This window comes from Leucoraja erinacea, unplaced genomic scaffold (assembly GCF_028641065.1).
Source record: "Leucoraja erinacea ecotype New England unplaced genomic scaffold, Leri_hhj_1 Leri_1632S, whole genome shotgun sequence".
Classification (NCBI taxonomy): Eukaryota; Metazoa; Chordata; class Chondrichthyes; order Rajiformes; family Rajidae; genus Leucoraja; species Leucoraja erinaceus.
The window spans coordinates 1-24479 of NW_026575927.1; the positions used below are offsets into that span (position 1 = coordinate 1).

Below are 24479 nucleotides of genomic sequence, written 5' to 3' on the forward strand. Positions count from 1 at the left end.
CTCAGCAGTGTGATAGTGTTGTTGTAGAAGCTGTTCCTCATCCTACTGGTACGAGACCCGAGGCTCCTGTACCGCCTCCCTGATGGGAGGAGGGCAAACAGTCCATGGTTGGGGTGGGAGGGGTCTTTGATGATCTTCCCGGCCCGTCTCAGACACCGTTTTCGGTGGAGGGCATCCATGGCAGGGAGCGGGGCACCGATGATGTACTGCGCGGTTTTCACCACCCGTTGTAGTGCCTTCCTGTCCGCAGCAGTGCCGCTGCTGTACCATACCGTGAAGCAGGTGGTCAGGATGCTTTCGATGGTACAGCGTTAAAAGTTGGTCAGGATCTGCGGGGACAGGTGAGCTTTCTTGAGCCTCCTCAGGAAGTAAAGGCCTTTTTGATCAGCTTGGAGGTGTTGAGGGACCAGGACAGATCCTCCGAGATGTGTACCCCGTGGAATTTGTAGTTGGAGACGCGCTCCACCTCAGTCCCGTTTATATGGATGGGGGTATGTCTGCCCCCTCTGTTCTTCCTGAAGTCAACAATAATTTCCTTCCTCTTCTTGGAGTTGAGGACGAGGTTATTGTTGGCACACCAGGTTGTCAGGTGCTGGACCTCATCCCTGTAAGCTGACTCATCGTTGTCACTGATCAGTCCTACCACCGTGGTGTTATCGGCAAATTTAATGATGGCGTTGGAGCCATTCTTAGGGATGCAGTCATGGGTGAAGAGGGAGTAGAGGAGAGGGCTGAGCACACAGCCCTGTGGCACGCCGGTGTTCAGTGTCAGAGTGGAGGAGGTGAGGTTGTTGACCCTAACAGACTGCGGTATGTTGGTGAGAAAATCCATGTCCAGTTGCAGAGGGAGGTGGAGATGCCAAGTCCGCTGAGTTTGGTGATCAAGCTGGCGGGGATGACAGTGTTAAAGGCAGAGCTGAAATCAATGAACAGCAGCCTGATGTAGGTGTTATTGCTGTCCAGGTGGGTCAGGGCAGAGTGTAGGGCCGCCAATATGGCGCCCTCTGTAGACCTGTTGGTCCGGTAGGCAAACTGATGGGGGTCCAGTGTGGGGGGGAGGCAGGCTTTGAGGTGAGCCAAGATCAGCCGCTCAAAGCATTTTGCAATGACGGGTGAGTGCCACTGGGCGGAAGTCGTTGAGACTCCCTGTAGCTGATTGTTTGGGCACTGGCACAATGGTTGATGTCTTGAGGCAAGTGGGGACAACACCCTGGGCCAGTGACAGATTGAAAATGTCAGTGAAGACCAGGGATAGTTGTCCAGCACATGCCCTGAGCACCCGCCCGGGGATGCCATCGGGGCCGGCAGCTTTGTGCTCATTCACCTTGCTCAGTGCATCTTGTACAGCAGAGGTGGAGAGACTGAGGGGTTGGTCATTCGGGGGTGGAGCAACTTTGATGGCTGGAGTGCCCTAGTGAGACCACACCTGGAGTATTGTGTACAGTTTTGGTCCCCTAATTTGAGGAAGGACATTCTTGCTATTACGGGAGTGCAGCGTAGGTTCACATTTATCCGCATTAAACTTCATCTGCCATGCAACTGCCCACTCCCCCAACTTGTCCAAGTCATCCTGCATTCTCATAGCATCCTCTTTCATAGACTGATGTACAAGGACCCCCAGATCCCATTGTACTTCCCCTTTTCCCAACTTGACGCCATTTAGATAGTAATCTGCCTTCCTGTTTTTGCTACCAAAGTGGATAACCGCACATTTATCTGCATTAAACTTCATCTGCCATGCATCTGCCCACTTCCCCAACTTGTCCAAGTCACCCTGCATTCTCATAGCATCCTTCTCACAGTTCACACTGCCACCCAGCTTTGTGTCATCTGCAAATTTGCTAATGTTACTTTGAATGCCTTCATCCAAATCATTGATGTATATTGTAAATAGCTGCGGTCCCAGCACCGAGCCTTGTGGTGCCCCACTAGTCACTGCCTGCCATTCTGAAAGGGACCCGTTTATCCCTACTCTTTGTTTCCTGTCTGCCAACCACTTCTCTATCCATGTCAGCACTCTACCCCCAATATATGTGACCTAATTTTTCCCACTAATCTCCTATGTGGGACCTTATCAAATGCTTAGATCCTCTGTCCTTCAGTACATCTGGGGATTGTTTGTGTCTTCCTTGGTGAAGACAGATCCGAAGTACCTGTTCAACTCTTCTGCCATTTCTTTGTTCCCCATAATAATTTCACCCGTGTCTGCCTTCAAGGGACCCACATTTGACTTTGCTACTCTTTTTCCCTTAACATATCTAAAGAAGCTTTTACTGTCCTTTATATTCCTGGCCAGCTTCCCCTCGTACTTCATCTTTTCAGCCCCTTATTGCCCGTTTTGTTTCCTTGTTGTCCTATGAGTTTTCCAATCCTCTGGCTTCCGGCTACTCTTTGCTGTGTTATACATCTTTTCATTTAGTTTTATTCTATTCCTAACTTCTCTTGTCAGCCACGGTTGCCTCCTAGTCCCCTTAGAATCTTTCTTCCTTTTTGGAATGACATGATCCTGTGTCTTCCGGATTATGCCCAGAAATTCCTGCCATTGCTGTTCCACCGTCATTCCTGCTAGTATCTCTTTCCAGTCTACCTTGGCCAGCTCCTCTCTCATGCCTTCATAGTCCCCTTTGTTCAACTGCATCACTGACACTTCCGATTTAACCTTCTCCTTCCCAAATTGCAGATTAAAACTAATCATATTATGATCACTACCTCCAAGCGGTTCCTTTACCTCGAGTTCTCTTATCATATCTGGTTCATTAGACTACACTAAATCCAGAATTGCCTTTTCTCTGGTCGGCTCCATTACAAGCTGCTCTAAGAATCCATCTCGGAGGCATTCTACAAACTCTCTTCCTTGGGGTCCTGAACCAACCTGATTTTCCCAGTCTACCTGCATATTGAAATCCCCCATCACCACAGTGGCATTACCTTTGTTACATGCCAGTTTTAATTCCTGCTGCAACTTACACCCTACATCCGGGCTACTATTTGGGGGTCTGTAGATAACACCAATTAGTGTCTTCTTGCCTTTACAATTCCCCAATTCAATCCAGTGACTATCTCGTCAGTCCCTATGTCTTCCCACGCAAGGGACTGAATTCCATCCCTCACCAGCAGAGCTACCCCCGCTCATCAGCCCACCTGCCTGTCCTTTCTATAGGATGTATTACACTGAAAATTAAGTTCCCAGGCCCGATCCTCCTGCAGCCACGTCTCAGTTTTTGGTTACCTTACGTGCAACCCCCCCTTATGATAATTGCTAATTTTCTTCTGCAACATTGGTGACGGCTGCATTAGAAAAAGGTGACAGTGTTCACTAGGATTTGACCACAATTCAATCAATGGATCTTATTTTGTACAGCTCGTCCATTATTTGTCAGTCATTCCTTGGAGTACGAACCGTCAGTCTCTTCATAAAGGCAAGAGTGGGCATGTTGCTCTAGAAACTCCTCAGAGGATAGACTCTTGTAGGAACTTGTAGACTGATTCCTGGGATGTCAGGACTGTCTTATGAAGAAAGACTGGATAGACTTGGTTTATACTCTGTAGAATTTAGGAGATTGAGAGGGGATCTTATAGAAACTTACAAAATTCTTAAGGGGTTGGACAGGCTAGATGCAGGAAGATTGTCCCCGATGTTGGGGAAGTCCAGGACAAGGGGTCACAGCTTAAAGATAAGGGGGAAATCCTTTAAAACCGAGATGAGAAGAACTTTTTCACACAGAGAGTGGTGAATCTCTGGAACTCTCTGCCACAGAGGGTAGTTGAGGCCAGTTCATTGGCTATATTTAAGAGGGAGTTAGATGTGGCCCTTGTGGCTAAGGGGATCAGGGGGTATGGAGAGAAGGCAGGTACGGGATACTGAGTTGGATGATCAGCCATGATCATATTGAATGGCGGTGCAGGCTCGAAGGGCCGAATGGCCTCTACTCCTGCACCTAATTTCTATGTTTCTAAAGGATGATTTGAATAAAGGATTATTTACAATGGGAAGGCATAGTGGTATATTATTCAATTTTAAATCTTTTTTTATTTGTTTCCAAATTCGTATTCCACTATGCATTATGGGGTTTTTCTGTATAGGTTTTTTTGTGCAGTTTTGTGGGGGCAAATATGATCGGTCCAATTTCAAAAGGTGGACAGTCTTCCTTTTCCATCAATAACCAATCTGGTTGTTGATCCATTTCTTCCAGCCAGAAATTCATGTTTTTAATATGGACTGCCCAAAAATAAAATAAGAAATTTGGCAAAGCCAAACCTCTGTTTATCTTTGACTTACATAAATGTTTTTTACTTATTCTATGATTCTTATAATCCCAGACAAAACTTGTAACAATGGAGTCAACTTTTTTGAAAAAAGTTTTTGGGATATATATCGGAATTAATTGAAGTAGGTACATCATAGAAATGGGGAGTGTTTTCCAGTCTTGAATATTCTTATGTAGTTTATTCAGTAAGGGTGGGAAATTTAGTTTAAATAAAGAGGTATATGTCTTAGTTACATAGATTCCTAAGTATTTAAATTTATCTTTAACTATTTTAAAAGGGGATTGTTGTATTGTATATAAATTGAATTTTGTTATTGGCATGATTTCACTTTTATTCCAATTAATTCTATATCCCGAAAACTGACCAAATGAGTTACAGGTGCACAACCTTTTATCCGAAGATCCAAATAACGAAAACCTCCGAATAGCGGACATTTTTTCAGTCCTTGAAAAAAGGTCCTTGAAAACGTTCACAGAGGGCGGCCCGCAGAGGTGACAGCGGAACCTCTGGTCGGTCCTCGACGAAAGGGGAACTAAATCCCCATTCATAAAAGAGAAGGTGAGGGTACATTGCGTGGGAGAGTAGGAATCCCAAGACAAAGTTGAGTGAGCGTTCACCGAGGGTGGCCCGCAGAGGTGACAGCGGAACCTCGGGTCGGTCCTGGAAGAAAGGGGAACTAAATCACCTTCATAAAAGAGAAGTGGAGGGTATATTGCGCGGGAGGGTATATCGCCTACCTGGCAGAAACCGGACATTTTTTCCAGGATGTCGTCTGCACACCAAAGCTCACGTTTGGCGCCTCTGCTGCACACGGATATAAGAGTGTGAAAATGTCGCCTTAGGCCGTCTTAGGGCATGTAGCCCCGCTAGGGTGACATGAGTGCGGGAGGTGATTCAATGCTGCGGTCACATTTACAAATTCAGGAATTCATTCAACACACTGCATTTCATACAGACATTTATTCTGCAAGAAAAAACTACATTGAAGACTCAAACTCGCGACCGAGGAACTGCCGGGATCAAGGCGCAAACACGCGACCTTGCGGATATGAGCCGGGCAATCTACCACTGAGCCAGCCATTAAAATCTACGCTAAAAAATTTCCATTCCGAAGACCGACAAATTCCAAATTACGAAAACTGTCTGGTCCCAAGGCTGTCGGATAAAAGGTTGTGCACCTGTATTAGATTTAATAGGTTGGGAATACTAGTTTCTAACTTTGTAATATATATTAATACATCATCTGCATATAAGGAGATTTTATTCCTTGTGTCTCTAGTATTGTATCCAAATATTCCTGGATGGTTTCTAACGCTTTCTGCTAGGGGTTCGATTGCAAGAGCAAATAATAGTGGGGATAGTGAACATCCTTGTCTACAGCCTCTAGAGAGATTAAATTTAGTTGATAACATTTTGTTTGTTAATATTCTAGCTGTTGGATTAGAATATAACAATTTAACCCATGTACAGTACTACTCTCCTAGTTGAAATTTTTCCATCATCGAAAATAAATATGGCCATTCTACCTGGTCAAATGCTTTTTCAGCATCTAACGAGATAATTGCTAGATCTGCATTAGGGATTCTATTGGAGTATATAATATTAAATAATCTTCTCAGATTATAAAAATGAATAACGCTTTGGGATAACCCTATTTGGTCGGGATGTATTAATTTGCTGATCACTAAGCTCAATCTATTAGATAGAATTTTAGTTAATATTTTCTGATCAGTATTTAAGAGGGCTATAGCTCTGTATGAACCTGGGTCTTCAAGATCCTTGTCCGTTTTTGGTTAGAGTATGATTGTAGATTCATTTAGAGTTTCTGGGAGTTTCTGTCTGCAGGCCCCGATGGTCTAAATTCTGAATTTTATAAAAACAATTATGATTTGCTTTCCCCACACCTACAGACAGTGTACAAATACGCTTATAGTGGTTGGCATTTTCTTTCATTATTGATAACACAACGTGAATTCTGAAGAAATTCTGAAAAACAGTGAGGTCAGGAAATACTTGCTTTATTTGTTACGTAAGGTACAAATGCGTCAAGACTTTAAAACAAAAACACTTTAAATGCCTTTTAGATTTTGGGCCAGTTTCGGGTCGGGACCCTTCTTCAGACTGACACTATGTTAGCAGATGACGGGGTGATCGGAAGATGAGTGGACCCCCAGATCTCATTGTACTTCCCCTTAAAAACAAGGAACTGCACATACTTGTTTACAGAAAAGGACACAAAATGCTGGAGTAACTCAACGGGACAGGTGGCATCTCATGAGAGAAGGAATGGGTGATGTTTCGGATTGAGACTGAAGAAGTGTCTCGACCTGAAACGTTAGCCATTCCTTCCAGCATTTTGTGTCTATCTAAACAGTGCCTATCCACGTCGCGGTGTGCCAGCAGGCTGGAGGAGCGGGCAAAGGCATTGCCACAGAGCGGGCAGGTGAAGGGGCGCTGGCCGGTGTGGACTCGCCGGTGCTCCAGCAGGTGGTGAAGGTGGGTGAAGCCCTTACAACAGGACGGGCAGGGGAAGGGACGCTCACCGCTGTGGGTACGCCGGTGCTGCCACAGGTTGGACATGCGGGTGAAACCCTTGCCACACTCAGCGCACACAAAGGGTCTCTCTCTGGTGTGTATCCGCTGGTGCTCCCGCAGCCCCCGTGCTCTCTTGAAACGCTTGCTGCAGTGGGAGCAGCCGCTCACTGGCGTCGATCCGCCGGTGCTGCCGCAACCCCCGCGAGCTGTCAAACGCCTCACCACAGTACGGACAGATGTTGGGCTGGCCACTGGTGTGCACGCGCTGGTGAGACAGGGCGTGGGAGGCCGTGGCAAAGCGCTCTCCACACACCGAACTGGGGATGGGATGGTCGCCGGTGTGCACCCGCTGGTGGGACAGCAGCCTGGTGAAGTAGGTGTAGCCCTTGCCACACTGGGTGCAGGTGTACGACTGCTAGCTGGTGTGGGTGCGCTGATGCTCCCGCAGGCTGGTGGAGCATGCGTAGCCCTTGCCGCACTGGGCGCAGGTGTAGGGGCGCTCGCCGGTGCGGGCACGCTGATGCTCCAGCAGGTGATGGAACTGGATGAAGCCCTTGCCGCAGTCGCTGCAGGTGTAGGGGCGCTCCCCCGTGTGCAGGCGCCTGTGTCTCTTCAGTACCTGCGACGACTTGAAGCCTTTGCCGCAGTCGGAGCAGGTGAAGGGCCGCTCACTGCTGTGCACAAGCTGGTGCACCGACAGCCCCGACAACTGCGCAAAGCTCTTGCCGCAGGTGGAGCAGCCATAGGGCTTCTCGCCCGTGTGTACCTGCTGGTGCACCCGCAGCATCGCCAACTCGGGTAAAGCCCTTGCCGCAGGTGGAGCAGTCATAGGGCTTCTCGCCCGTGTGCACCCGCCGGTGGATCTCCAGCTGGCTCGGGCTCTGCCAGGCCTTGCCACACACGTCACACTCATAACGCTTCTCCTTGTTGTGCCCCGTCATGTGGTCCTCCATCGAAGCTCAGCCCGCACACCAAGCAGATGGGAGCAGATGGGGGGCTCACCGGCACCCTGGCCGCCCTCAATGGCCGCTCATGTCCCCGTCTCTCCGTCCACAGCAACGGTTCCTAAACCCTGCAGGAGGGGAACACAGAGGGTCAACAAGCTGGCAAACAGGACATTACTAACACGTGGACATTACTAGTGCTTGAAGGGGAGGGGGAAGGTGAAGTGGGAGAGGGGGAGGTGAGGGGGGGTGAGGAGGAGGGGGGGGGTTGAGGGGGGAGGGGGGGGTTTAGAGGGGAGGGGGGAGGTTGAGGAGAGGGGGGGGGAGGGGGTGTAGAGGTTGAGGAGAGGGGGGGGGGAGGGGGTGTAGAGGTTGAGGAGAGGGGGGTGGTGAGGGGAGAGTGGGGGGTTGAGGGGAGGGGAGGTTAGGGGGGGGGGGAGAGGAGAGTTGGGGGGGTTGAGGAGGAGAGGGGGGGGGGGGAGGGAAGGGGGGGGAGAGGGGGGGGGGGGAAGGGGGGAGGGGGGGGGGGAGGAGGGGAGGGGCGAGGGGAGTGGAGGGGGGGGGTGGGGGGGGGGGGGGGAGAGGGGGGGGGGGGGGGGGGGGGGGGGGGGGGGGGGGGGGGGGGGGGGGGGGGGGGAGGGGGGGGGGAGGGGGGGGGGGGGGGGGGGGGGGGGGGGGGGGGGGGGGGGGGGGGGGGGGGGGGGGGGGGGGGGGAGGGGAGGGGGGGGGGGGGGGGGGGGGGGATGTGGGGGGGGGGGGGGGGGGGGGGGGGGGGGGGTTGAGGGGAGGGGGGGGGGGGGGGGAGGGGAGGGGGGGGGGGGGGGGGGGGGGGGGGGGGGGGGGGGGGGGGGGGAGGGGGGGGTTGAGAGAGAGGGGGGGTTGAGGGGAGGGGGGGGTTGAGTGGGGGGGGGGGGGGGAGTGAGGGGGGAGTGAGGGGGGGGGGGGGTGGGGAGAGGGGGGGTTGAGGGGAGGGGGGGGTTTGAGGGGAGGGGGGGGGTTGAGGGGAGGGGGGGGTTGAGGGGAGGGGGGTTGAGGTTGAGGGGGGTGGAGGAGGAGAGGGGTGAGAGGAGGGGGGGTTGAGGGGAGGGGGGGGGTGAGGGGAGGGGGGGGGTGAGGGGAGGGGGGAGAGGGGAGGGGGGGGGGGGTTGAGGGAGAGGGGGGGGGTTGAGGGGAGAGTTTGAAGGGGTTGAGGGGAGGGGGGGGGGTGGAGGTGGGGGGTTGAGGGAGGGGGGGTGAGGGGAGGGGGGGTTTGAGGGGGGGGGGGGGGGGGGGAGGTTGAGGGGAGGGGGGGGGTTGAGGGGAGGGGGGGTTGAGGGGCAGTGAGGGGGGGGTTGAGGGGAGGGGGGGGGGTTGAGGGGGGGGGGGGTTTGAGGGGGGCGGGGGGGTGAGGGGAGGGGGGTTGAGGGGGAGGGGGGTTGAGGGGAGGGGGGGGATGAGGGGAGGGGGGGGTGAGGGGGGTGGGGGGGGGGTGAGGGGAGGGGGGGGGGTGAGGGGAGGGGGGGGGAGAGGGGGGGGGGGTTTGAGGGGAGGGGGGGTTGAGGGGAGGGGGGGTTGAGGGGAGTGGGGGGGGGGGGGAGGGGGAGGGGAGGGGGGTTTGGAGGGGAGTGGGGGGGAGGGTTTGAGGGGGGGGGGGGGAGGGGAGTGGGGGGGGGGGGGGGGGGGGGGGGGGGGGGGGGGGGGGGGGGGGGGGGGGGGGGGGGGGGGGGGGGGGGGGGGAGGGGGGGGGGGGGGGAGGGAGGGGAGGGGTTTGGGGAGGAGGGGGGGTTGAGGGGGGAGGGGGGGTTGAGGGGAGGGGGGGGAGAGGGGAGGGGGGGTCTGGGGGAGGGGGGGGGGGTGAGGGGGTGGGGGGTTGAGGGGAGGGGGGGGGGAGGGGAGGGGGGGTTGAGGGGAGGGGGGGTTGAGGGGAGGGGGGGGTGAGGGGGGTGGGGGGGTGAGGGGGGAGGGGGGGGGGGGAGGGGCGAGGGGGGGTTGAGGGGGGGGGGGGGGTTGAGGGGAGGGGGGGTTGAGGGGGGGGGGGGTTGAGGGGAGGGGGGGGTTGAGGGGAGAGGGGGGGGTTGAGGGGAGGGGGGGTGAGGGGAGGGGGGGGTGAGGGGGAGGGGGGGAGGGGAGGGGGGGGGGTTGAGGGGAGGGGGGGTTTGAGGGGGGGGGGGGGGGGTGAGGAGTGTGGGGGGGGGTTGAGAGTGGGGGGGGGGTGAGGGGGGAGTGGTGGGGGGTTGAGGGGAGGGGGGGTTGAGGGGAGGGGGGGTTGAGGGGAGTGGGGGGGGGTTGAGGGGGGGGGGGGTTGAGGGGGGGGGGGGTTGAGGGGAGGGGGGGGTTGAGGGGGGGGGTTGAGGGGAGGGGGGGGTTGAGGGGGGGGGGTTGAGGGGAGGGGGGGGTTGAGGGGAGGGGGGGGGTTGAGGGGAGGGGGGGTTGAGGGGAGGGGGGGTTGAGGGGAGGGGGGGTTGAGGGGAGGGGGGGGGTTGAGGGGAGGGGGGGGGCGAGGGGAGGGGGGGGTGAGGGGAGGGGGGGTTGGAGGGGAGGGGGGGGTTGAGGGGGGGGGTTGAGGGAGGGGGGGGTTGAGGGGGGGGGTTGAGGGGAGGGGGGGTTGAGGGGAGGGGGGGGTTTGAGGGGAGGGGGGGTTGAGGGGAGGGGGGGGTGAGGGGAGGGGGGTTGAGGGGAAGGGGGGGGTTGAGGGGAGGGGGGGTCTAGGGGAGGGGGCGGATCCACACCGGGATGGGGGCGCCGAGCATCCCGACACCGCGTCGAGCCGCACGCCCGGCGCCCTGACGTCACCCCTGTCGCCCCCGCCCCTCCTCCCATTGGCCGACGGCGCTGTCCGTCAGTGGGGGGGGCGGGTCCTGGTCGCCGGTCACGTGAGGCGGGACCGTTACGCATACTCTACTCCGTTACGTTGCCGCCGCCGACGTGACGTGACGTGACAGCGCCGGCAACTCAGGTGGGAACACACGCTGCTCCCGCCGTTGCCGCCGCCGCCGCCGCTCGGCCCCGCGTCCATCCACCAGCCCCTCCCTCCTCCCTTCCCGAGGGCGATCCTGCGGCCGTCGACCCGCGGGTCCGGAGCCCGAGGCCGAGGCGTGCGGGGATGTCAGTGATGGAGGCGCCCGCTGGTCCTCCGACTGCAGCGCCCCCCGGCGGCGGGAGGCCACTGAGCAGCGCCACCTGCCGTTTAAAGGCCGCGTTGCAGCGCCTAAGTTGTATTGGCCGTGACGTCATGACAATAGACAATAGGTGCAGGAGGAGGCCATTCAGCCCTTCGAGCCAGCACCGCCATTCAATGTGATCATGGATCATGACGCCGGGCGGGGGGGCTCGACGTGGTCGGCTCGACGCGGTTCCCGGATACTCGGCAGAGCCCCTCCCCCCCCACTTAACAGCCCTACTCACTCCCTCACCCGATTCCCCCACCCCCCTTCCCCCTTCAAGCACTAGTAATGTTCACGCGCTAGTAATGTCCTGTTTGCCAGCTAGTTGACCCTCTGTGTTCCCCTCCTGCAGGGTTTAGTTGCTGTGGACGGAGAGACAGGGACATGTGCGGCCATCGAGGACGGCCAGGGTGCCGGTGAGCCCCCCAACATCTGCTTGGTGGATGACCTGATGATGGGGCACAAGAAGAAGAAGTGTTATGAGTGCGAAGTGTGTGGCAAGGCTTGGCAGTACCCGAGCCAGCTGGAGATCCACCGGCGGGTGCACACGGGAGAACGCCCCTTCGACTGCTCGGAGTGTGGCAAGAAGTTCACCCAATTCGCCATCCTGCTGCAGCACTACCTCATGCACACCGGCGAGCGGCCCTTCACCTGCTCCGACTGCGGCAAGAGCTTCAAGAGGGCGTATCAGCTGAAGATCCATCGGCAAGTGCACACGGGCGAGAAGCCCTTTGGCTGCTCCACCTGCGGCAAGAGCTTTGCCCAGCCTGCGGGGTTGAAGCAGCACCGGCTGGTGCACACGGCCGAGAAGCTCCACAGCTGCTCCACCTGCGGCAAGACGTTTGTCCGGTCGTCGGGGCTGAGGCGGCACCAGCGGATGCACATGGGCGAGAAGCCCCACAGCTGCTCCACCTGCGGCAAGAGTTTTACCCAGTTGTCGGGGCTACAGCAGCACCGGCAGGTGCACAGCAATGCGCGGCCCTTCACCTGTTCTGACTGCGGCAAAGGCTTCAAGTCGTCGCCGGTACTGAAGATGCACAGGCGCCTGCACACCGGTGAGCGGCACTACACCTGCAGCGACTGCGGCAAGGGCTTCACCCGTTCAAACAAGCTGCTGGAGCACCAGCGCACCCACACCGGCGAGCGCCCCTTCACCTGCGCCCAGTGCGGCAAGGGCTTCATCAACTCCTCCAACCTGCTGTCCCACCAGCGGGTGCACGCCTGCGACCGTCCCGTCTCCAGCCCGGTGTGTGGAGAGCGCTTTGCCGAGGCCTCCCCCGCCCTGTCAAACCAGCGCGTGCACACCAGTGGCCAGCCCTACGACTGCCCGTACTGCGGTGAGGAGTTTGACAGCTCGCGGGGGTTGCGGCAGCACCGGCGGACCCACGCCGGCGAGCAACTTCCCCCACCGTTTCAAAGGCGCACGGGGGCTGCGGAAGCACCAACGGATACACAGACCATGATGGAGAAGGTGAGGACAGACTCTACGATGGCAGTATAAAACTGGACCAGCATTGCCTGCGGCAAATTGTGTTTTCTCAGCTGCCGCAGGAAGTACATCCTCTGTTGGGCTTTTTTGACTGTGGAGTCGATGGTGGCCTCCCGTTGATCTCGCCAACAATGATTAGGAGGAATGTTACAAACTTTTGAGATTTGTAAAATCAAGCCTGTAATTTATCCTATTGAGGCGGCTCCCAAGGGTTGGGCCATCCCAATTATCAAACCCCTCGGCACGGGAATGGTTCAATCCAGAGGCGGCCCTTAACCAGAGGGATTAAAGGCAAGGGTTTGGGTGCCATCTCTCTCTCTCGTGGACTTCCCTGCTACCTGGAAGGATATAATAAAAGGCATCTCCCGAAACACCTGGCTCCTCGTTTTCAGTTCGGGACCTACGCCCCCCCCCCCACACTATCAGATAAAACATTAAAATACCTTTAATATTTAGCTAATTCACTTTCATATCGTCAGTATTAAAAAAAGTAATGGTCATTTTCATACTAGTAAATTAGCATCTTGTTCCCTATTGTTTTTCTATTGACTTAACTCAAAGTTGTGATCGAGGAGGACAAGGGCTGATTTACACAGACATACATACAGACCAGTCATGGCCCCCGCCATGTTAAACATGACCGATCTGTATTCACTGTGGAAGTTTTTAGTCAGATATTTAGCATGAAAATAGTGATCGTGGACAGACGATCACACAATACGGAAAATGATCATGTTGCCGATAACGGGGCCTAATTAACTTATTTTGCATCATCAGATTAAAATTAAATTACACCAAAAACTAGATAAGAACGTCCTAGATAACTTTTGTTTTGTCCTGAACTTGCGATCCGTGATTTTGAAGGCCTTGAATTTGAGCCCCGACTGTCAAACCCAGAGATTCAATAGACCAGCAACGTGTTGGGTAAAAAACGGATGGCAGAACGTGATTTCCTCTACATCATAAGCTTGTTGTACAAGGAAATCCCTCCCTGACAACAATGAAAAACCTGCAGTTCACTCCCCCCCCCCCAAAGCTTCTCGAGTCATGTGCACAGCAGTCAGCAAATCTGGAGCAGGGATTGTAACAACGCCACAATGATCTATTCTACATTTTCCTTGAACTCTATTCCCTTTCTCCTTTTCACTCCTTACACTTCCTTATCTCTGCACCTCCCATCAGACTGAAGAAGGGTCTCGACCCGAAACGTCACACATTCCTTCTCTCCACGGACTTTGCCAGACCCGCTGAGTGACTCCAGCACTGTGTGACCTTCCCACGATGCATGCTGCCCCCCCCATGTGACTCTGCGCAATGGCAGGGGGCGGGGCCGGCAGTCCCCCTCGGATTGGCGGCTATGATTTGCGGGTGCAAACGGGAGAACGGCCCTTCGATGGCTCGGAGTGCGGCAAGAACTTCACCCACTCCAACAACCTGGTACGGCACAACCACACGCACTCCAGTGAGACCCCCTTCGGCTGCTCCAACTGCGGCAAGAGCTTTACCCGCTCCAACAGCCTGCTGGAGCACCGGCACACACACACACCGGCGAGCACTCCTTCACCTGCGCCCAGTGCGGCAAGGGCTTCACCCACTCCTCCAAGCTGCTGTCCCACCAGCAGGTACACACCAAGACCGTCTCTTCTCCAGGCCCTTCGGCTGCTCCGACTGCGGCAAGAACTTCAACACAGCGTACGACCTGAAGGCCCACCGGCGATTCGAGTCGAGGCTGCGGGTGCACCGGCGGCGTGGAAGAAAAATTAATATCCTTCCTTACTTGATTTCGATTGGCATTGAACAAGGAAACGAAAGGGTGTTTGGATGTGACAATTGGCAGCTCTTGCTTGACCAGGTGCAGAAGAGGTTCGTGGGAACCGGCAAAGTAAGATTAGACGTATTACCTCTTGTCTGGAAATGTATTGAAGGGTGGATGGTAAATATAAACATGAAATAGTAGAGTAGAGTAGATAACGAAGCTTGTTTTCCCTTCTGTGAGGAGTTGCAGCAGATTACCAGCACCCCCTACTGCTGGTAGCGTAGATACGTTGCAATAAATAGGGGGTTTATGATTGGCTTGGAGAGGGGATGGTGGCGTGGGTCGTCTGAAAGGTGAGATAGAATAACGTCAAGATGCCCTTGTATTGTGTTTGACTTGTGTTAACCACCTGTTGTTGAATAAGATTAACATAAGTATGTTCTGACTAATTAAATAATTGGTACCCATGTAGTTGATAGAATATTTCCATAGAATAGTAGGGCAGCAGGGAAATTGGGCTGAAAGGAAAAAAATAGATCAGCCATGACTGAGTGACGGGGTAGACTTGATGGGCCGACTGGCCTCATTCTGCTCCTACAACTTAAAAACTCATGAATTGATGAGGCATGATGTTTCAACATACGACTGTGTATCCTGCTGAGGAAACTCAGGAGCTTTTAACAGCTGTCTATAAATCACTTATAGAATCTGTACTCACCTTTAACATCACATCCTGGTTCACCCTCACCTCTGTCAAAGACAAATCAAAGCTTTCCCGGATCATCAAACAGGCAAGCAAAATAACTGGCAAAAACTCAAAATCAATTATCAGTACTCCACACCCAGGCAGTTAAAAGGAAAGCCAATCTCATTACACAGGATCCCACCCACCCACTGCACAAGTCTTTCCAACTTCTGCCATCAGGCCGCCGATATAAAGTCCCTCTATCCAAGAAAAACATCCACAAAAACTCATTCATACCCATCGCCATAAACAGCTTAAATAAAAAATGAACAATGGACAAATGAACCGACGCATTGTCACTTTACACGTATCCACAACTTTTATCTTGTCTATTTTTATAGTTTTTAATCTTTATATTTGCTTTTAAGATCGATACACACTGTGTGTGCTCGCAGAAATCTGTGCTGTATGACTGCTTATCAGTACATTGTCCTGTCTGTATGTTGAGCCACATCAAAGAGGATTTTCTGTAACGACAGACAATAAAGTTTTCTGAATCTGAATCTGAATCTGAATCTCCCTCTTTATTTAATAACAGATTTGTCATCGAGTGCAAGTACTGCAGATGCGAGTGGAAAAACAGCAGGTTATGTATTCCACAAAATGACACAAAGTGCTGGAGTCAGGCAACATCTCTGGAGAACATGGATGGGTGACGTTTCGATCGTGACCCGACACTTCCCCAGAGACGCTGCACGACTCGCCGAGTTGCTCCAGCACTTTGTGTCGCTCAAATGAGAATCTCAACACGGGATTTTAATGACAGTTCATGGCACTTTGGGGTTAAGGCATCATTTGATCTCCGAGGATATGACATGGGCATCACACGCCTCGGCACTCGTGAGTAAGGCAAGGCAGCGCCTTTACCACCTCAGGCAATTGAGGAAATTCAGAGTGTCTCCGAGGATCCTCCAGTGCTTCTACGCAGCGGCGGTGGAAAGCATCTTGTCCGGGAACATTACCATCTGGTTTGGGAATTGCTCTGCCAAGGACAAGAAGGCTCTGCAGAGAGTAGTGCGTTCGGCCGAACAAACGCACTATGGGAACTTCACTCGCCCCCCTGCAGGAACTATACAACAGGAGGTGCAACTCCAGAGCAAATAAAATCATGGGAGACCTTCCACCCCTGCAACGGACTGTTCCAGCTGCTACGGTCAGGCAAACGCCTCCGTTGCCATGCGGTGATAACGGAGAGGTTGAGAAGGAGTTTCTTCCTAGAGGCCATTCGGACTGTAAACGCCTATCTCACCAGGGACTAACTCTACCATATAACCATATAACCATATAACAATTTCAGCACGGAAACAGGCCATCTCGACCCTTCTAGTCCGTGCCGAACACATAATCTCCCCTAGTCCCATCTACCTGCGCTCAGACCATAACCCTCCATTCCCTTCCCATCCATATAGCTATCCAATTTATTTTTAAATGATAAAAACGAACCTGCCTCCACCACCTTCACTGGAAGCTCATTTCACACAGCTACCACTCTCTGAGTAATAATAATAATAATAATAATAATTTTATTAATAGAGCACTTTAAAAACAAACATAGCTGCAACAAAGTGCTGTACATCACTAATCATTGACAAAAAAGTTAATACACACCAAAAATAACAATCAAAAGAAATAGTAGGAAAAGACATGTAAAATAAAGAAACATCAAAAACACCACAACCAGAAGCAAAGCCTCAGGCATGGTCAAAAGCCAGGGAGTACAAATGTGTTTTAACACTGGATTTGAAGATGGACAGTGAGGGGGGCTGTCTGATGTGCAACGGCAGGGTGTTCCAGAGTGCCGGAGCAGCAACAGAGAAGGCTCTATCCCCTCTGAGCCTCCGACTAGACCTCGGTACCTCCAGGAGCAGCTGACCAGCTGACCTGAGGGACCGGGCAGGAGCGTATGGGTGGAGCAGCTCAGAGAGGTAAGGCGGGGCGAGCCCATTCAGAGATTTAAAAACAAATAACAGAAATAGTAAAGAAGTTCCCCCTCATGTTACCCCTAAACATCAGTCCCTTAATTCTCAAGTCATGTCCCCTTGTTTGAATCTTCCCCACTCTCAGTGGGAAAAGTTTATCCACATCAACTCTGTCAACTCTACTGAATGTTTTTCCTTCCATTATTTATTATGTAAAAGAATATGTGTGTTATGATTGTGTTTATAGTTTGTTTTGGTTGTTTTAACCATATAACCATATAATAATTACAGCACGGAAACAGGCCATCTCGGCCCTACAAGTCCGTGCCGAACAAATGTTTTTTCCTCTTAGTCCCACCTGCCTGCACTCATACCATAACCCTCCATTCCCTTCTCATCCATATGCCTATCCAATTTATTTTTAAATGATACCAATGAACCTGCCTCCACCACTTCCACTGGAAGCTCATTCCACACCGCTAGCACTCTCTGAGTAAAGAAGTTCCCCCTCATATTACCCCTAAACTTCTGTCCCTTAATTCTGAAGTCATGTCCTCTTGTTTGAATCTTCCCTATTCTCAAAGGGAAAAGCTTGTCCACATCAACTCTGTCTATCCCTCTCATCATTTTAAAGACCTCTATCAAGTCCCCCCTTAACCTTCTGCGCTCCAGAGAATAAAGACCTAACTTATTCAACCTATCTCTGTAACTTAGTTGTTGAAACCCAGGCAACATTCTAGTAAATCTCCTAATGTTTTGTTGTTTGTCTTTTGCACAAAAGTCCGCGAGCATTGCAACTTTCATTTCACTGCACATCTCGTGTGTGTATGTGACAAATAAACTTGACTTGACTTGATATGTAACTTTAGATACACGTCAGAAGAACGGAACAGAGAGAACGCCATTCGGTGCACAAATTCACAGAGTTATTGAGTGAACGTTATAGCATGGATCAGGCAAATCGGCCCATCGTGTCCATTCCGACTATTGATCACCCCTAGTCTGGTTTAGTTAAACACCAAATACGAGCACTGGGATCCAACTCCCCTTTATTCTACACAATATCAATACTTATACCAATACCAATACTTATACCTCGTGGAAATAGAACAAACCCCAGGAGATCGGCACGTTCCGATGTGTTCCCCACTCTTTTATACCCTTGCAGACCAAAGGCGCGAAAATACATAGGGGCGGGGCAACCCCTACAAGCCAATTACTGACACGGGCTGCAAAGTACCTGATTGACAGAATGGTATGTTAGCTTTCATTGCAAAAGGATTTGAGTATAGGAGCAGGGAGGTTCTACTGCAGTTGTACAGGGTCTTGGTGAGACCACACCTGGAGTATTGCGTACAGTTTTGGTCTCCAAATCTGAGAAAGGACATTATTGCCATAGAGGGAGTGCAGAGACGGTTCACCAGACTGATTCCTGGGATGTCAGGACTGTCTTATGAAGAAAGACTGGATAGACTTGGTTTATACTCTCTAGAATTTAGGATATTGAGAGGGGATCTTATAGAAACTTACAAAATTCTTAAGGGGTTGGACAGGCTAGATGCAGGAAGATTGTTCCCGATGTTAGGGAAGTCCAAGAGAAAGGGTCACAGCTTAAGGATAAGGGGGAAATCCTTTAAAACCGAGATGAGAAGAACTTTTTTCACACAGAGAGTGGTGAATCTCTGGAACTCTCTGCCACAGAAGGTAGTTGAGGCCAGTTCATTGGCTATATTTAAGAGGGAGTTAGATGTGGCCCTTGTGGCTAAGGGGATCAGGGGGTATGGAGAGAAGGCAGGGACGGGATACTGAGTTGGATGATCAGCCATGATCATATCGAATGGCGAATGGTGCAGGCTCGAAGGGCCGAATGGCCTCCTCCTGCACCTAATTTCTATGTTTCTATGTCTATGTCTATGTTTCCCTAACCCAATCATACAATAGCACATAGCATAGTTTCAACACAAAGCACTTACTGGGAAACACTTATATTAAGTTAAGAAACATTATCACTAAGTAAAGAAAAATCTTTGGTGAGGCCACTTTTGGACAATAGACAATAGGTGCAGGAGGAGGCCATTCGGCCCTTCGAGCCAGCACCGCCTTTCAATGTGATCATGGCTGATCATCCACAATCAGTACCCCGTTCCTGCCTTCTCCCCATATCCCCTGACTCCACTATATTTTAAGAGCCCTATCTAGCTCTCTCTTGAAAGCATCCAGAGAACCTGCCTCCACCGCCCTCTGAGGCAGAGGATTCCACAGACTCACCACTCTCTGTGAGAAAAAGTGTTTCCTCGTCTCCATTCTAAATGGCTAACTCCTTATTTTTAAACTGTGTGGCTCCTGGTTCTGGACTCCCCCAACATCGGGAACATGTTTCCTGCCCTTACTGTGTCCAAACCCTTAACAATCTTATATGTTTCAATGAGATCCCCTCTCATCCTTCTAAACCCCAGAGTGTACAAGCCCAGCCGCTCCATTCTCTCAGCATATGACAGTGCCGCCATCCCGGGAATTAACCTGGTGAACCTACGCTCCCACAATAACAAGAATGTCCTTCCTCAAATTAGGGGACCAAAACTGGTAGGCGGCACGACTCTGGTCAGCAGCGGCCTCTGCAGCCTGTCCACGTTTTTATTATTTTTTGTCTGTGTTTTTATGTAGTTTTTGTTATTTTAGGTTGGGGTGTGTGTGTGGGGGGATGGGGGTGGGGTGGGAGGGGGGGGAAACTTTTGAATCTCTCCCTGCACTGGAGACCCGACCTTTTCTCGTCGGGTCTCAGTTGTCGTTGGGGCCGCAACGAGGAGCGGCCTCCAACAGGAAGAAGCCGGGGACTCTAGTGCTACGACTCACCGTCGCCGTCGCGGAGCTGGCCGAGACCGGAGCGGGTGGAGCGGTGGAGGAGCGCTGCCGCTGCTGCTGCTGCTGTTGCTGCTGCCAATGCCGCTGCTGCTGCTGATGCGGAGGCTGCTACTGCGGGTCTGCGGACGGCGGCACCGGGGAGCCCGCGGATCCCTGGAGGGAGACTGCTTTTCGGGGCTCCTGCAACGGCGACTTCTCCCGCCCGAGTTGCGGGGTTGAAGAGCTCCTGAAGCGGGGCCTAACACCACTGCCCCGCGCGGCTTGGAATGGCCGCGGGACTCTGCGAGCGCACACCGGGGTCTCTAACACCAAGACCCGGTGTGCGACCTCGCACCACCCGGCGTGGCTTTAATGGCCGTGGGACAATTGCCATCGCCAGCCGGGGGCTTTGACTTTGACTCTGACAGCGGGGGGGGAGGGGCTGAGAGGGCAGGGGAGAGATAAGCTTTTTTGGCCTTCCATCACAGCTATGTGATGGATGTTTATGTAAAATGTAATTATGTTGTGTCTGGGGTCTATTTGTGTGTAATGTATGGCTGCAGAAACGGCATTTCATTTGGACCTCCAGGGGTCCAAATGACAATTAAATAGACTATTGACTATTGACTGCACACGATACTCCAGGTGTGGTCTCGCTAGGGCTCTGTGCAGAAGGACCTCTTTGCTCCTATATTCAACCTCCTCTTGTTATAAAGGCCAACATGCCATTCACTTTCTTCACTGCCTGCTGCACCTGCATGCTTACTTTTCGAATCTTACTTGGACCCGTCACAATTAGCAGCGGGAAGACTCTGCAACATAATTGTAAGCCAACATTTCCCCAAATGATCCCAAGCATGCTTTTGCAACAGGACATAGCTCCTTCTGCAAAACCTCATACATATCAACAACTTGCAGGCCACCTGCAGCAACCTCCACACAATCCCTTCCCAGGATTTAGACTTTCTGGAGCCTTCCGTATCATAGAATCATAGAAAAAGGTGCAGGAGTAGGCCATTCGGCCCTTCGAGCCAGCACCAGCACCGCCATTCAATATGATCACGGCTGATCATCCAACTCAGTATCCCGTACCTGCCTTCTCTCCATACCCCCTGATCCCTTTAGCCACAAGGGCACATCTAACTCCCTCTTAAATACAGCCAATGAACTGTGGCCTCAACTACCTTCTGTGGCAGAGAATTCTACAGATTCACCACTCTCTGTGTAAAAAATGATTTTCTCATCTCGGTCCTAAAATACTTCCCTCTTATCCTTAAACTGTGACCCCTTGTTCTGGACTTCCCCAACATCGGGAACAATCTTCCTGCATCTAGCCTGTCCAACCCCTTAAGAATTTTGTAAGTTTCTATAAGATCCCCCCCTCAATCTTCTAAATTCTAGCGAGTACAAGCCGAGTCTATCCAGTCTTTCTTCATTTGAAAGTCCTGCCATCCCAGGAATCAGTCTGGTGAACCTTCTCTGTATTCCCTCTATGGCAAGAATGTCCTTCCTCAGATTAGGAGACCAAAACTGTATCACATGGTTCTGCATCTTTCTGCAAAGATGTCAAACAAGTTTTACAGATCTTTTAAACAGACATCCTCCATTTTCCCAAGTATCCAAAATTTCTGATATTAACATTCCCCCCTTTTATCATATCTGATAACTAACAAGGTAAGATGACAACTGTTCTTGTTCTACAATTCAACAATGATAGCGATGTAGTTGTGCCACAACTCTAAGTAACTTCCCGAGTTTTCATGGGCATGATCAGCCAACTCGGTATCCCATCCCTGCCTTCTCTCCATACCCCCTGATCCCATTCGCCACAAGGGCCACATCTAACTCCCTCTTAAATATAGCCAATGAACTGTGGCCTCAACTACCTTCTGTGGCAGAGAATTCCACAGATTCACCACTCTCTGTGTGAAAAATGTTTTTCTCATCTTGGTCCTAAAGGATTTCCCCCTTATCCTTAAACTGTGTGACCCCTTGTTCTGGACTTCCCCAACATCGGGAACAATCTTCCTGCAACTAGCCTGTCCAACCCCTTAAGAATTTTGTAAGTGGTGGCCATTCGCGGGCCAGGTGCTGCTAGCCCCTTCCTCCAGACACTGGGTGTCCCGGGGAGTGGGCGCAGGGGTTTGGAATCCCCGCCCCCTCCGAGGGACGGATTAAGCGTCAACAAATCTGTGGTCAACCCTGAAAATACATGGAGGAGCTGCTGCATATAAATACGAGTGGCGAGGACGGGAGGGGGGGAGATAGCAGGGTGGAGAGAAGGGTGAGAGAGGGAGAGAGGAGTGTGAGGGAGATATAGCGGGAGAATGAGGGGTGGTGAGAAGGGAAGGGAAGAGAGGGTGGGGTGACATAGGAGTGGGGGTTGGGAGGGGGGGGGGAAAGCACCCTCCTGTCTCTGCACACAAACCTGTTACAATTTGTGTTAAAACCCACCACCTATTCGCGTTCCTTTTGCCAAGAGTGGCGAAGGTAACACTTCACTACTTGTGCAAGTTGGTGAATATTTCTTTATACATTTCAGATTTTTATTATCTCCAATTCAGATTCATATTCAGATTCAGATTCAATTTTAGATTCAGATTCAATTTTAATTGTCATTGTCAGTGTACAGTACAGAGACAACGAAATGCATTTAGCATCTCCTTGGAAGAGCGACATAGCAAACGATTTTGAATAAATAATAATAAGTGTCCGGGGGGGGGGGGGGGGGGGGAGAAGAACTGATTGGCAGGTACGTTGTGAAGTATGGAGTTTAAAAAAAAAAAAAATAGGGCTGCAAACTGAAGCAGAGAGTGAGTCAAAAGCCACTAGGTGCAGGATTCCGTCCATCTTGCTTCCACCCAATGATAGGACCTTTGCTTCAACCTCCGCGCTCGTATCCAAAGCAAAGATCCTATAGCACTACGGGATCTTTGGAACAATGTAGCCAACCTGACTTGTATTTCTTCAGGTTCCCTGTTAAGGAGGAAAGGTAAGAAAGCATTTATTGCCGCAGAAATGTTCACCTATCCCACCCTCCCCCCCCCCCCCCCCCTCGTATCCCTTCTGTTTTTGTTTTTATGTTACTTGTTTTTTGGAACTAAATTGTATGTATGCACTGAGTACGAGCAGCTTTCAATTTCACTGTACATGTATAGTGACAATAAATGGCATATCATATCATTACTTCTGTGGAATATTGAAAATGTTATTTAGCCTGTTCAATCTCTCACTGTAGTTAGATGATTGAGCTCAGATAGTCGAGTCCTCATGGCAACATCTCCTCTTCAAGAGCATTTTCTTTCTACCTCTCTGTTATTTAATGCGGAATAAGAACATATTGACTGCATGATGTTTTCTGTAATTTCAGATGTCGACAGTGGGCCCAGAATACTCGCCGACATGATCTTCTCTACACTGAACTGCGGAGTATTTGTCAAATAACTGTCATCTTATGTACATTGTGTGAAATTGTGATTTGTTAACTACACAAAACAATGCAAATGGCGATTTATTTATTATTGTATCTACGTTGGATGTTTTGCTCTTTGGTGTAAGTAGGGGTGGGGCTATCATTGTGTTACATACGTTGAATTGTACATCACTTTCACTGGTTAGCTGATAGGCTGAACACTGCAACCCTGTATATCTCGTGCACAGAATAATGTAAATTATGTAAATCTTACTATGCATGTCAGAAATACATTGCGTACAGTTTTGGTCTCTTAATCTGAGGAAAGACATTCTTGCCACAGAGAAGGTTCACCAGATTGATTCCTGGGATGTCAGGACTTTCATATGAAGAAAGACTGGATAGACTCGGTTTGTACTCGCTAGAATTTAGAACATTGAGGGGGGATCTTATAGAAACTTACAAAATTCTTAAGGGGTTGGACAGGCTAGATGCAGGAAGATTGTTCCCGATGTTGGGGAAGTCCAGAACAAGGGGTCACAGTTGTCACAGTTTAAGGATAAGGGGGAAATCTTTTAGGACCAAGATGAGAAAAACATTTTTCACACAGAGAGTGGTGAATCTCTGGAATTCTCTCCCGCAGAAGGTAGTTGAGGCTATTTCATTGACTATATTTAAGAGGGAGTTAGATGTGGTCCTTGTGGCTAAAGGGATCGGGGGGTATGGGGAGAAGGCAGGTACAGGATACTGAGTTGGATGATCAGCCATGATATTGAATGGCGGTGCAGGCTCGAAGGGCCGAATGGCCTACTCCTGCACCTATTTTCTATGTTTATATGTTTCTATGTAAAGTGTTAACCATGTTAATGGGTTTCTGTTGTGAATTATTTAAAATTGAGTGGGTTGGTGCAATATTGGTGCCATATGCTGCTAATGTGTCATTATCAGATATTCAGTGTTAAAAAGAGAAATATATCACAATAAAAGTGAAAAGATGTTCATTCCACAGCGTGCGGGGAGTCTGGCCCGGATCAGCACGGCCGAGACACCAGGGTGAAACATAGAAAATAGGTGCAGGAGTAGGCCATTCAGCCCTTCGAGCCTGCACCGCCATTCAATATGATCATGGCTGATCATCCAACTCAGTATCCCGTACCTGCCTTCTCTCCATACCCCCTGATCCATTTAGCCACAAGGGCCACATTTCACTCCCTCTTAAATATAGCCAATGAACTGACCTCAACTACCCTCTGTGGCAGAGAGTTCCAGAGATTCACCACTCTCTGTGTGAAAAAAGCGGGAAGTGAAGTTGCGGGGAGGTTTACAATGTTTTTTTATTTAATGTTGTCCCTTGTCTAGTCTGAAATAAAATTCATCATTGGATATAAAAATCAGAAATGTAAATGTGTATGTTATATGATTATAT

General features: G+C 51.5%; 2 protein-coding genes across 2 annotated transcripts; both read left to right on the forward strand.

The window, feature by feature from the left end:
- The first annotated feature begins 10663 nt into the window (after positions 1-10663).
- Positions 10664-13559, forward strand: LOC129716055 (zinc finger protein 239-like). Its single transcript, XM_055665935.1, has 2 exons — positions 10664-10683; positions 11244-13559. The coding sequence occupies exon 2, from the start codon at positions 11343-11345 to the stop codon at positions 12390-12392; it is 1050 nt and encodes a 349-aa protein (XP_055521910.1). The 5' UTR covers positions 10664-10683; positions 11244-11342; the 3' UTR covers positions 12393-13559.
- A 46-nt stretch (positions 13560-13605) lies between these two features.
- Positions 13606-23606, forward strand: LOC129716056 (uncharacterized). The gene is made up of 2 exons (XM_055665936.1): positions 13606-14262; positions 23012-23606. The coding sequence occupies exons 1-2, from the start codon at positions 13666-13668 to the stop codon at positions 23045-23047; spliced, it is 633 nt and encodes a 210-aa protein (XP_055521911.1). The 5' UTR covers positions 13606-13665; the 3' UTR covers positions 23048-23606.
- The last annotated feature ends 873 nt before the right edge of the window (positions 23607-24479 follow it).